General features: G+C 40.8%; 2 protein-coding genes across 2 annotated transcripts in view; one reads left to right on the forward strand and one right to left on the reverse strand.

The window, feature by feature from the left end:
• Positions 1-135: 135 nt before the first annotated feature.
• On the forward strand, positions 136-4,175 carry LOC308408606 (short coiled-coil protein B-like). The gene is made up of 4 exons (XM_080900948.1): positions 136-276; positions 854-922; positions 1,004-1,084; positions 1,949-4,175. Exons 2-4 carry the CDS (start codon positions 907-909, stop codon positions 2,089-2,091), a joined length of 240 nt encoding a protein of 79 aa, XP_080757074.1. The 5' UTR covers positions 136-276; positions 854-906; the 3' UTR covers positions 2,092-4,175.
• Positions 4,176-4,846: 671 nt separating this feature from the next.
• LOC308408538 (alpha-1,3-mannosyl-glycoprotein 4-beta-N-acetylglucosaminyltransferase B) overlaps positions 4,847-13,642 on the reverse strand; it is a 35,258-nt gene continuing 26,462 nt past the window's right edge. The window contains exons 13-15 of the mRNA XM_080900868.1: positions 8,827-8,893; positions 7,930-8,042; positions 4,847-5,921 (exon numbers count right to left, since the gene is read on the reverse strand). Of these exons, the coding sequence (XP_080756994.1) occupies positions 5,904-5,921; positions 7,930-8,042; positions 8,827-8,893 (198 nt within the window). The 3' untranslated portion in view covers positions 4,847-5,903. The remainder of the gene's footprint in view (positions 5,922-7,929; positions 8,043-8,826; positions 8,894-13,642) is intronic.

Consider the following 13,642-nt stretch of genomic DNA (forward strand, 5'->3'; position numbering starts at 1 on the left):
TGCAACACCTTAAGTGTTGTTTCCGGCAAGAACTGTGGTACAATAAAATAACTGCAAACAGTGGAAAAAAGGGGGAAAAGATGAACTATGATGTCGTTCTGTTGTTTGTCCCAGCGGGGTGTACGGCGCCCCCTGGCGGCTGTGAGGTGCAAGTGCCTGATAATAGCCAATGAATTCTAGCACTGCCGAGAACATTCAAGCTGTGCTGAATTACGCTAGTCTTTAATTTTCCTATCGATATTTAGCGCTGCAACGTTTGTTTTTCCACGTCGCTGGGTATGGGTCCTTTCATTTTACGGCTTATACCTAACTGCGTGTGGCAGCTAATTTTAAATAGCCTCCGGCTAACGGTTATTAGCATAGGAGCAGCTAGTTAGCACCACACTGTTAGCACGGTGTGGTTTACTTTGGCCAGCTGGTCTCTTTGATCAGTTTTAAAAATACCCGTGGTTCACGTGACCTTTAGAAGGGTCCGATACCAGACAAACAAGCGGTCATAGGGTTTAGCTGTTAGCATTATTAACGCTGTTGTAGGCACTGTCTCTTAGTCACGGCGCTGCACTGGTGTGCTGAGAATAATAAACTCTTGTTAAAATGTGTTGTTATTATTATAGGTGTGGCAAAAGTGATGATTAAAAAGAATTGTGTGCACCGCATGACAACAAAATGTAAGCGTTTACTGCCAAGTGACAGCTGAGGCAGCTGCCCAGAGCAGTTTTGGTCAACAGCATTTCATCACGTTGCGTAACATACGTGTGAAAAGCTGTACGGTCGTTTTCAAGCATGCGTAGCTTTTGCTACAAACAGTGGATAAGCTAACTTGCAGATATTTAACTGTCAAATGTTCCTGCAGTGTCCCCGAGAGTCGCAGCCCTGCATTCCAAAAAGGAAGACGAGTACTTCACCATGAGCTCAGAGGATGGTGAGACAACACACACACACCCCTCCACAGTGTGCATGTTCACTCTTTCCTGCGCCTGACGGCTCCGTTCGCCTGCTGCAGGTGACATGGAGAACCAGGCTGAGCTGGAAGAGAAGACCAGGCTCATCAACCAGGTGTTGGAGCTTCAGCACACTTTAGAGGGTAGGCACGTGCAGCCTCACAGCTGTTACCTGCTAAAATGGAAAATGAATTCTTTAAATATAAACTGTAAGGTTTCTTGTGGGGTGGCTTAGACTCGTGTTGCAGCTTCATGTCACGCTGGGATTTGTAGATGAAATTGTGCATTTACATTTTTAAAAGTTGCCCCTAACTTTACGCACTGTAGATGGGCTTTTGGTGGGAAGCATCAGAATGTTGATTTCTCTATGTGAATGTTACTCATAAATGTATCTGTGCCAGCAGAATGTTCACAGATTGATAACACACAGCAACACTGCATCACTCAGAGTGGATTTGAGCTGTTTAGCCTCATTTTTAAACCAGCTTAGTTTGGCCCGTTGAACTCTGCACCGTCTGGCTGATAGTAGAAACTCATTCTGAGAGTTCTGGTTGCACAGTGTTTGAACATCAGTGGGGAAAGGTGACTTCAACACAACCCTACAGTCTCTGCAGTGTGGACAAAGTCCTTGGTGTTTCACGCCAAGTCAGTGGTCGATGGTGGCCTCAGCGATTGCCTTACTTTCTGAATCAATACAAATCTTCTTATTATGGTTAAATATAATTTCCCTGTTGCACGTGCAGCACTGAGATGTGTTGTGTGAACAGACACACACATTTATTTTGTGTTTGGAGAGTGGAAAGATCAGGAGGTGTGACAGAAATGAAGGAAACACAGAATAGGTGCACCTAACATAACAGTGTTTGCTGAACTATGAATGAGCTTTAAATGTTTTTTAATGGATTCTTGGATAATGATGATGTTTTAAACTGTAATGAATACGTTTACCACCCTTGTAGTTTCCACATTCCTGTATGGTTGACTGATGTTTTTGTTGACGTGTTCAGACCTGTCTGCCCGAGTCGATGCTGTAAAGGAAGAGAACCTGAAGCTGAAGTCGGAGAACCAGGTCCTGGGTCAGTACATTGAGAACCTCATGTCGGCTTCCAGTGTCTTTCAGACCACTGACACCAAGAGCAAACGAAAGTAAGGAGACCTTCAGAGAGGCCTGACCTAAATCCACCCCTCCACCGTCCCTAACAGAGCCCAGACCGTACCAGAGGACTGGACTCACGGACCCTTTAATACTGCTGAAACCTGAAACCCGTTTCTGTCTCTAACATGTGCAAATAAGGGAATTTGTTGTTTTCGTAATGTGGCTGCAGTGGCCAGTGTTGCATTCATTAAAAGAGAATGTCCAGAAGAAAAAGAAGAAAGGGAGACCTGATCCAGAGCTGCACATTAATATTAAACCTAACTCACGAGCTGACACACACTTGTCAGGAAGGACAGCTGGCCTGAATCCTCTTCTGATATCTGAGTGCCTGAAATCTGTGCAAGTCTACAGAAGGAAAACATGCTTTGCTGTTTTTCCCACATAATGAGTCCTATTTCATAAAGTACAGTTCTGTGAGGTGTTTAGCACTTTCCTAATTTCTTATTTTCTTTACATATTTGTTACAGATCATCAAAAGTTAGACTTTGAAATGAGTAAAATGCAGTTTTTAAATGATTGTTACACATGTTAAAGCTGTGCAAACCAACCTATGTGGGAAAAGTAATCCCGACTTGATCCGATTGAGTGATGTGAGACACTCGTTGCCACTTAACACAAATAATTGACAGCAGTTGTTGCACAACCAGTTATTTGGTCTTTGGGGGTAATAACCATAAGTAGGGACAGAAAGGTGGGTTTGTATCGTTTATTTCCCTTAAATAATTAATAATCATTTAAAAACTACATTTTATATTTGCTCCGGTTATCTTTGTCTAATATGAACGTTTGTTTGATCTGAAACATGTAAGTGTGACAAATATGTAAAAGACCTCAGGAAGTTGGAGGAACACTTCTACACGACACTGTCAATCCCATTTGTTCTTCTGGAATATCTAAATGATGAGATACGATTCAAGCAGCTGTCACCTGGTTAACTGTAACACCAACTCTGTGGACATCACAGTTAGTCAGTTCAGTTATGTTTGCAAACTCGTGGCACACAAACAGGAAACCGGTGAGATACCTGGAACTAGACTTTCTAGAATCCTGTTGTGTAATGTGTTGATGTAAACAAAGAAACCAGACCCAATCAGTGTGTAAGACGGGCTTCCTGTTTAAGCGACGGTGAGTGCTTTGAGTTTCAGAAGACGTAAGAGCTCAGCTTTTGTGCCATGTTCATATATTCAGACTTTGTTTTTTGGCATTTTGCACACATACAAAGCAAAGACAAAAGTGCAATCTTACACTGGCCTTTTGTGTATCAGCAAACAAGCTGAACTCGTGGTTAGGTTTCCACCTTTAGGAAGCCTGCCGAGGGGCAGCAGTCTTGTGAGCTGTACTGCATGTACGTTTTGGAGTCATTAAATAAATAATGGTTTGCTTTTATATGGCTATTCTGTGAGTGTGACAAAAGTCTCGGTGTTTTCATGTATTCGGTGCTCACAGATGTAAATCAGCAGAAACAAGAATAATAGATTAGCTTCCAGTCAGTGTGGTTAGTGTTACACCTCCTGCAGATCTTCTGATACACAGGAAGGCATCACCGAAGAACTGACACTGGATTACAATTGTCACAGTTCAGATGATGCTTTGAAAATACCGGTGACGTTACTGCTCCTGAGCGCTGCACACAGGCCTGACACACAAAAAGAAAACTTCCACACCACAGATGTTGAAGTGTGTACATTAAATTCTGTCTTCTGCTCTCGATACTTGTTAGTGAGGAGCTTGGCTTGATCGAAGATGGGATTGACACACCTTGTTTTAATTCTGAGTCAGTGTTGCTGCCATTGCTACAGCTCCAGTGGATCTTTGAATGGCTACTTTAGTTCCAAACCCCTGGTCTTTGTCATTTCAGCGTGATGTCACTTCCTCTTTCTTGCTGCTTGGGTTGGGATTAAACAACACTAGTGGCACTGTTTGAGTTCACAGCTAAAACCATGATGTGTCATTTTGATTTGAGCCTGTGTGCGCTGATTGATGAACTTCTCTTTAACCATGCTGTATACTGTTTACATTTTGTTCGATTGCCAGTTTGACTTGGCAAGTCTTAGTTAAATAAAGTTACGATCTTTTCATGACGTTTCTAAGTGATATTTCTTGAGCTAACAATCTCTTTGTTTTATTTGCCGCTCACGGAGTCAACTAAAGGTGCTCACCAGGACCTGATACCATCCATTATGCATTTAACAGCTGGTGTATGAATAAGAACACAGAAAGGTGGTCAAACTAAAAAAAGGAAAGAAACTATTTTGGTATATTCAACTATATAATAACGAGAAGAAGAAGAAGAATATGTACAAATGATGACAAAGATGCAATTTAAAATAGTATCTTTGCTACAGTGTTACATCTGCATTGTAAGAGTTGAGTTGTTTTTATGGTTAACTTTGATTCCCTGGGTCTTTTCCTGTGTGTTATAACTTTTCGATATATTTTCATGTGCCTTATATTTGCTTTGTGACTATGTGTCTTATTTTGAAAGAAATATTTACACGTTACCATAGCGACCAGAGAGCATTAAGGGGCAGAGAGGAGGATGCTACTCTCAGTGTTGTTGGCGCATTTCAGGAGGACTAATAAAATAAAGGACTAATAAAGTTACACAATTACAGTGAATTTGCATTTATTATTATATTTACAAGATACCACAGATTTTGTCTTGGTCGTATCATTTTATTTTGTTGTGTTTATCTGCGACAGCTTAAAGGCTGGTCCGTGAAAATGTTGTCTGACATTAAACCGGTCCATGGCGCAAAAAAGGTCGGGGACCGCTGGTCTAAACAACACTGGATCATCTCGAGTTTGGTGCCTTTCTCATGCTTGAATGGTTCATAGATTTATGCTAAGTGGCTTAACAAACAAAAGATTTCTCTGGAAGTGGTCAGTTAAAAGTTGCTTAGGCTGCTGCCCCCGCGACCCGGCCCCGGACAAAGCGGATGAAGATGGATGGATGGTCAGTTAAAGGACTAGAGTGAAAGTGACCAGTATCAAACGCCACTATCCAAAGAAAGCCTGGAGACCTGCTGCTCAAGAACAAAAAAAATGCAATATTAAATTTTTGCAGATGTGAATGTCAAAATATTTTGCTCGGTTATATTTATATCAGCGGTGCATTAGTATCATTGAGTCAGAAGAAACTACAGTGTGTGTCTAGCTCTCAGGGAACTGATGCAGCTGCTACCTTCTGTGCATCCATATAGCATCAGACTGTGGATACAAACACTACATCAGAATCCTCTGCATGCTTTAATGCTGGATTTTGCTTGCGTCAAGTAAAATATAGAGTGTCACCATACTTGGACAGCCTATAGGAATGGCCTGTATCAGATGCATGATGAGATGAAACTTGACATCTTTGAGCATCAAACTAAAGAGTGCTGTCGCTGCAGGGGATTCTTTGGACTTTGAAGAACCTGTTTTGCGTTTTTTTCATGTAAAATGAGCTGAAATGAAATCCTTACAAGACAACTTGATATTCTTTATTTGTAACAAAAATAGAATAGTGCAGTAATTTACTCAGTGAATAGCTCTGGTGTTACATCAGTGAAACGTTTGGGTGGAGTGAATTTAAGCAGCTAATATGAGCCACCACTGTGGCCAATTTGGACACTTCCATCCAGGATGGATGGAAGTGTCCAAATTTATTCACATAAACTGCCTGTTATGTGAATAAGGATTATTCACATAACAGGCAGTTTAGGCACATGTAAGCCTTTTATTGGACGTCCATGTAGACAAAGTCTTTGTGCAGCAGGTGGCGCACTAATCAGCCTGAGTGAGAGTTTCCTTCTTGTCTGTGGTCTTCAAACTTTAATGAGTATCTGACAGACAGAAAGAAAAAGAAAAGTGTTAACCACACACAGCATCCACTGACGCCACCACCTACCTCTTCCTGGCTTATTGTTTAGGTTAACAAGTAACACAAAGAAAAACTGAGCTTTGTAGATTTTCACAGACCGAGTTATTGCAGGGAAACCTGCACGCATGCATGAGGTATATGTTGAAACAACTTGGTGCACCTCAGAATAACTTCAGTCAGACTAGCTGCTGTGTGATTGAACGTCTGCATGCCACCACAAGCCCAGTTGTGAAAGTAACAGCGGAGCTCAATAAGGGCGTTTCGTCATAATTTTTTTTTCTCTATTATTTCTGTTCTTTCCAGTCTGACCTCATACTTCATAGGAAGAGAGTTAGAGGTCAGACCGGTTGTACAACAAGCCTGGTTTTCTACCTGATCTGTTTTTAATGAATATTCCTGTTTGATTTAACAGGAACTGAAAGTAGTCTGAAACTATGGGCTCAAAATGTGGTCATAAATATTTTGTACTTGTAAAAAAGATTTGTGTGTGGACTTAGAAAAAAAAACCCCTGCAAGTTACAAGTACGAATTTTGACCCTATTTTTCTTCCTTTAAGCTGATTGGTCAATGTCATGTCAATCACAAATTAAACAATCCAATCAGAGAACAGATGGGTTTGGCTGTCGAGGGGCGCTTTTTTGAACTGCAGGTCTTTGAAGGGAATAAATGCCCTTTTACATGCCAACCCAGCGGTTTCCTTCATCACCACGAAGGAAAACAGTCTGTGGTCGTCAGAGTTCGGTGATTTTTGTGTCACAGGTCTACGTGTTTAATACAGGGACTTCCACAGCCTTTTCAACAGCGCTGCGGGGTGGGGGCGGGCAGTGTTTTGGAAATGACAGTCTTCATTACAAAGCTTTCTTCGTTATGAATTAGCATACATGTTTTTATTGAACATTTGAAGAACCAGCAAAAAAACCAGAAACTCTTGTAGAGGACATAAAGTCAGAGATAGAAAAGACAAGGAGCAGGTGCATCTAGTACAGGTAGAGCTGCTGCAAAACCCCACAGAGCCCAGCAGCCAGCAACAAATTCTGGATCCTTTGCTTTTAGTTAGCAGTTAGCATTAGCAGCACATCCTGCGTCCGATGTGAAAGGACTTTTATGCTGCGCACTGTGACTCACAGCAATGGTCCCGGGTCAGCCCTGACGTTGTGTTAAACTAATCCTAAAGTAATGATGGTATTTCTAACCACTGATATAGCACAACTTTATCCTTTCAACAGCTACTGAAAGTTAGGGGACCTAGCTGCTATCGGATATTTATATAGAGATCCTCCAGCTTCAAACTGTATCACCCTTCAAGGACCTGCAGTTCAAAAAAGCGCCCCTCTGACAGCCAAACCCATCTGTTCTCTGATTGGATTGTTACATTTGTGATTGACATGACATTGACCAATCAGATGAAAGGAAGAAAAATAGGGTCAAAATTCGTACTTGTAACTTGCAGGGGTTTTTTTCTAAGTCCACACACAAATCTTTTTTACAAATACAAAATATTTATGACCACATTTTGAGCCCATATGAAACCACAACATTGACTCTTTTCTTGTACTAGTTGCCACAACTCCTGTTTCCTGATGATCTTCAGTGCACTCTGTGGGAGTGGGGGTGCAGCCGTATGTGAAGTGGCTGGGATACTGATGGGAGAAACTGCTGCAACCAGAGCATGTGGCCTACTAGCACTACTGTGAGCTGACCACAGTGGTACTGAGTCCGTTTTAAAGGTTCATCTTAAGAATCAGCAACTTGAATGACAGAAATCCAACAAGATACTTTGATCACATACGTTTCATAACATCAAATTACATCATGTGACATAAGAACAGGGAAGACCTGTTTGTTTGATGGCTGCTTGCTTTTAGTTTTGTGCATTTCTTTTTTTTTACTGTTTTTATTTATTTATTTTCTTACACGAGATTGTTTTTAAGTGCATAAAAACACACTTAACACAAGTATTTGGGTCAGACCTCACTCAGCAGAGCCCAGACATCGGAGTCGGAGTGGACCACCAGGCGCAGTGCAGAGACCGGCTGCAGTGCTGCTTCAATCTTTCCTTCAGCTAATCCATTCACAAATTCACCTGGAAACACACAGCAGTAGGTTGGTTGTGTGTGTGTGTGTGTGTGTGTGGGGGGGGGGTGTCTATAAAAAGCACAGGTAACAGAGTAACTTCCTTTTCTCATATAATGCAAAAGCTTTTTCAAACATGCGAAATACTTAGTGCTGTGAACACGTTTAATGGTAATAAGAACAAACTAAGAACAGCTGCTCAGAGCTTTGGTGAAGTACTCTCCCAGAACAAGAACACCACAAAGGGACTGGCTAACAGAGGCAGAACAGTCCTGATTATGAAGGATCCCTACAAGGCTGTGACACCATCAAACTACTGGCCAATTACCTGCCGCTTTATAACAGGGAAGCTTCACTCAGGCATCACAGCAGAGGTTCAAAGCACCAGCTGCTGGTACAACAGGTAGAGCAACCTGAGCAGCGGCTAAATGTACAATAATATTTCCCTTTTAGAATAATAAGTAGCTACTTCATCCTCGGCCATACAGCGTTTAATAGGAACCTGTTGGCATGCTTTTCCTTCTTCATTAGTTTCAACCCTCTCCAGGCAGGCGTTGCAGATTTACAACAGTTAAAAACTAACAACCTGATTCCCCCACATACATATTTTATGAGGTTTTTTTACTCAGAAGTACCACTGCAGGACTTGGTTGTGCATTAGCAACTAAAACTTAATTTGAGCCTGAGAGGGTTAACACAGATGGTTGATGAATAATGTGTGATTGCTGCTAAATGTACGATAAATGAGCGTTTTTGAGACGCTGGGAGCCCCTTCCTTTGGTTTATGCACTTACCAACAATGATGAAGCCATTGCCCGACTCCCTGTAATGAGGAATGGCCACTTTGTGTCTTGCCAGCACCTAAAAGAAGAAAACAAGTATCTCAGGTGTAAAAGGTACAACACTGACATTTGCCTATCATTTGGAGTTCAGCATGATCAGCAGGAGCTGTGGTATTCCAGAGACAGCGGGTAACGTATTCCCCACAGAAGCAAACATGGATGATTATATTTTAAAAACTGTGCCACAGACGAACAACAGACCTCAGACCTCAGAGTCGTGGTCAATCACATGAGCACTTCAAGATGACAAAGCAACAATGTGATATATACCAGGTTTTAAATTGTGTTGATGGGCCAGTAAAACCAGAGTCATGATAAAAAAATATGTACGCGTGTTTTTTCCTGAATAGTTTCGTCACGTTTAACGTCTAAAGACAGCGCAGCGAGCGCTCTCTGCTTATGAGCAAAACATAAAAAACTAAACAAAAAACAGCCCGTTCGTGTTGGTGGAAAAATGCACCATGTCGACCAATCAGAAATGACATGGCAACATGATGTTTGGTTGTTTAGGAAGAGAGAGAGAGAGAGTTTTGAGATGTGACGTTTAGCGTGTTTGGAGTGTGTAGTTCATGTGTTGTCTTGTGTAGTTAGTGTGTAGTGTTGTGGATAGTTTTGTGTTGTGTGTCAGAACAATGAGGCGGCTGCTGTCTCCAGGTAGAAACAGGAGTGACACAACTTTTTTTTTTTTTTAAAGTAACGCAATAGTTACTTTTCAAGTAATTAATTACTTTTAGAATCTTCTAACTCACTAACTCAGTTACTTTTTTGAAGAAGTAACTAGTAACTATAATTAATTACTTTTTCAAAGCAACTTGCCCAACACTGGTAATGCTGCCCATGTTTATGGAACAATTACGAACTTGTAAATTTACGTAACGACCACACGTGTTGTCTTTTTGGTTACCTTACTGCTTTGGCATTTTTACAGGTTTTTATGAAGTCCTATCAGGACATGTAGTCAGAGTCAACGAGTAATATAAGGGGAGAAATCATGCGATTATATGTCATCATTTGAAAGTGTAAACTCAGTACAAGCACTAGTACCGTTTCCAAACTGAAGGTGTGCCAAGAAGACGTCACCACAAGAAGACTGAGGACGCGCAGGCAGTCTTCTGCAGAGTTTTAGTCAGTTTTAAGCTGAGGTTTGCGCGACATATTCCCGACAGCTCTCTACCCATACAATCAGAATAGACTGCACACATAGGTGCCATCTGTCTCTGATGTCATAGCACTTCAAAATGAGAGATGGCTCAGGGTCATGTGATTTAGCCCCAACTATAAGGTTTATCCAAAAGTTTTGAATCTAATCTTAAAAGAAGAGAGGATGTCTGTCTCCCAAATCCAAACTGGTAAGACATCATGGTATTAGAGAAATAACTCTCTCTCTGTGCTCCCACTGCAGCATTTTGAATTAACTGGAGGCTTTTCAGGAACTTTTAGAACAACCTAATCCTGGTCTGCAGCAGTCCAGCCCCAAAGCATCGGCATCACTCGGAGACAGGATATAACTTTAGAGATGCTCTGTGGATGAAAGCAGCGCTACATATTTGCTTCATTTGGACCCTGAAGGACAAGATTTCTCTCAGTGTTGCTGGAGGCTAAGCTAATGCCATCCTGGTTAGAAACAATGTTACTAAGATTTTTCAGGTCGAGTAACATAATCTCAGTTTTGTCTGAGATCAGAAGTAAGAAATTAGAAGTCAGCCAGCCTTTTATGTCTTTAAGACATGACTTTGAATCAGCAGTCCAACGTTTTTTGCGCCACGTGTCGGTTTAATATCAGACGGTATTTTCACCTTTAAGCTGTCTTTGATAGGACAAAGACAAAAACTGTATTTTGTAAATATAATAATAGCAAACGTGAATTCACTGTGTAATCGTGTAACTTTGTTAGCAGCGCCCTCCTGAAATTCGCAGACAACACAGAGTAACATCCTCCTCTCTGCCCCTTAACGCTCTCTGGTCACTATGGTAACGTGTAAATATTTCTTTCAAAATAAGACACACAGCTACACCACGGGAAAAGACCCCGGGAAACAGAGTTAACCATAAATTTCACACCTGAGCCCAACTCTCCCGGCCCGGTACCAAACGGCTCACAGACCGGTACCGGTGCCCTGGTTGTTGGGGACCGCTGCTTTAAATTGGTGTCATCCAGCTTCATAGCTCAATACATCTGGGTATGACCCGCAAAAATAAAATGTATACATATGCAATAAAATGTACATGTTTTTTTTCTTTGTGACTGGAACATTTTATTTGTGGTGAAATTCATTATTAGTTCAGATAAAACAGGTAAAAAGGAAGACTTGGCCCTGACTGTCAGCCTGGCAACAGTGCTGAAAGAAGCCTGGGGTTATCTCATTTTACTACATCAGTAGCCAGTAGTAAAATGACCTAGTCTGTGGAAGGGTTTTTGTAGAGCTGCAAACTATCCTTCCGTGCAAAACAAAGTTCTTTTAAATGAGTGCAATGTCATTTCCTCTCCAGTTTTCAAGTTATCTGTCTTACATCAGGGGATCAAACCTCTGATTTCAAGCTTTTTTCAGAGGAGCCACAGTTTTCTGCAACGTATGCAGTGAGGATGTAACACGAGATATTTGACTTCTGAGAATAACATTTACATAGCTGCTCTACATTATTGTGGCATATTCTTCCACTGAAGAAGATAAGAAGGAAGCACCTTTAAAAAAAATTATTACCATGCTTTTTATTGTTTTTTAATGTCTCTGTAAAGAACTTTGAATCACCTTGTTGTTGAATTGTGCTCTATAAATAAACTTGCCTTGCCTTACAGCACTTTCCTAAAAAAAAAGAAGAAGAGTGTACTGAAACTGTGCAGTCCATTATTGTAAAATGGACGTTACTGTCCAGACAGATTTGGGTTATTGGTCAGTTTCTATGTCGTGTGTGATCAAAACAGTCAGTCAGTTCATTCATATTTAGCAAAGAGTAACAATGCAGTGTAGGGGTTGTCATTTGGCGCATCCACGTGAATGTTATGAGCAACAATTCAGGTAAAAAGTCTAAGAAATCAGACAGAAACAAAACCAAACTTCTTCATGTGTTAGAGGGTAACAAGGCCAAGAGTGAGGCTTTCAAATGAATCATGAATCTGTCAAATTATTTGGATTTCTTGATAATTCTTTGAGTAAAAATTTGCTGCCACTCGTCCTCAGCCTGTGCTGTGAGGACCCAGATAGCGGTTTAGCAGAACTCTGGGAGGGTTATTCATTTAGACAAATTCATCCAGCTGCAGCCAGGTTTTTGAAGGAAAACAAAATAAATCTGTATTTTGATCAATTATTAAATCATTTATTAACTTAGAAAAGAGTAACATAATACTGGATAGTCCACATTTGATCATTTTACTGTTTGAGTCAAAAGTTCTATTTAGCTGATCTGGGAACAGACACGGACTCTGGGGACTAGTGATGTCATTCTGTTAAAATACATAATGGCAAAAAGAAACTAGCCCTCGCAGTCAATCACGATCACTTATGAGAAGTTTAAAGGCCTCAGCTGCTTATGCTGTGTATCTTAGACAAACTATACAGACTTGGTGTAATTTCCCCGGGTACACTCTGTGCTATGAGGCCTGATCAGACATCCACAATTACCTTGCTTCCACATCTGCAGCGTTATTGTTTGAAATGGCTGTTTTATGGTTGTGATCAGTTGCACAACTGTGGGATTTGTCTGTGCGTGACTGCGACTGAAAAACTTGTTGTGAGTGGTGATAGTTTCCATCTTATCTATTTTAATTCTTTTTATCACATTATCCCTCTGTTCAGCACTTTGGCCGACACTTGATGTCTTTTAAATGTGCTATATAAATAAAGATGACTTGACTTGAGTCACTTGGATGAGATGAAACGTTTCTCCCACTGACACTGCTGTGTGCAGATGAGCAGAATCAACTGTCCTGGCCTTTAAGGAACCACATCTAGCACTGGATATTTCATAATAAAAAATAAAAACAGAAATCTTGTTCCAATCCTTTGTTTGTTTGTTGTTATTGTGAACTGAAAAGCTTGTGGACCTGAAACTAAACGATGAGGTTTCCCTCTTATCTTCCACACAGGGATTCCATGTCTGTCTAACTTTACTCAAAGGCCACCGCTGGCCTGACCACTTTTCCCCTTCAGCGTGACACACACACACACACACACACACACACACACACACACACACACACACACACACACACACACACACACACACACACACACACACACACACACACACACGGCTAAATAGAGGCATAGAGGCAGCAGGCTGATAGCAGATAGCTTGTTGTGGTAGATGTTTCTTGTTGCCTTGCTACTCTTTTCATCAACACCCGAGATGAAAACCAAGGCCCACTCAACCGCAACATTAGAACTAAAGAATACACGCCCAGAAAATAAGCACACGCACACACAACTAAGGGAACAACTAAGCTGTAGTGCCTCTTCACCTCACTGTACAATACCTTGTGCAATACTTTTTGTAAATAGTCAACGGTGCAATAGACTCAATACTTGAAATGTGCAATTCACTTGTATTTTTATTTTTATTCCTATTTATTCTATTTATCCCCTTCGTATATTTTATTTATATTTGTCTCTGTATTTATATATATGTGTGTGTGTGTGTGTGTGTGTGTGTGTGTGTGTGTGTGTGTGTGTGTGTGTGTGTATATATATATATATATATATATATATATATATATATATGTATATATATATAAAATATTCTGTAACTGTAACTTCTGTCGGTGTTGTGC

This window comes from Rhamphochromis sp. 'chilingali', assembly GCF_963969265.1.
Source record: "Rhamphochromis sp. 'chilingali' genome assembly, chromosome: 13".
In the NCBI taxonomy this organism is placed as follows: Eukaryota; Metazoa; Chordata; class Actinopteri; order Cichliformes; family Cichlidae; genus Rhamphochromis; species Rhamphochromis sp. 'chilingali'.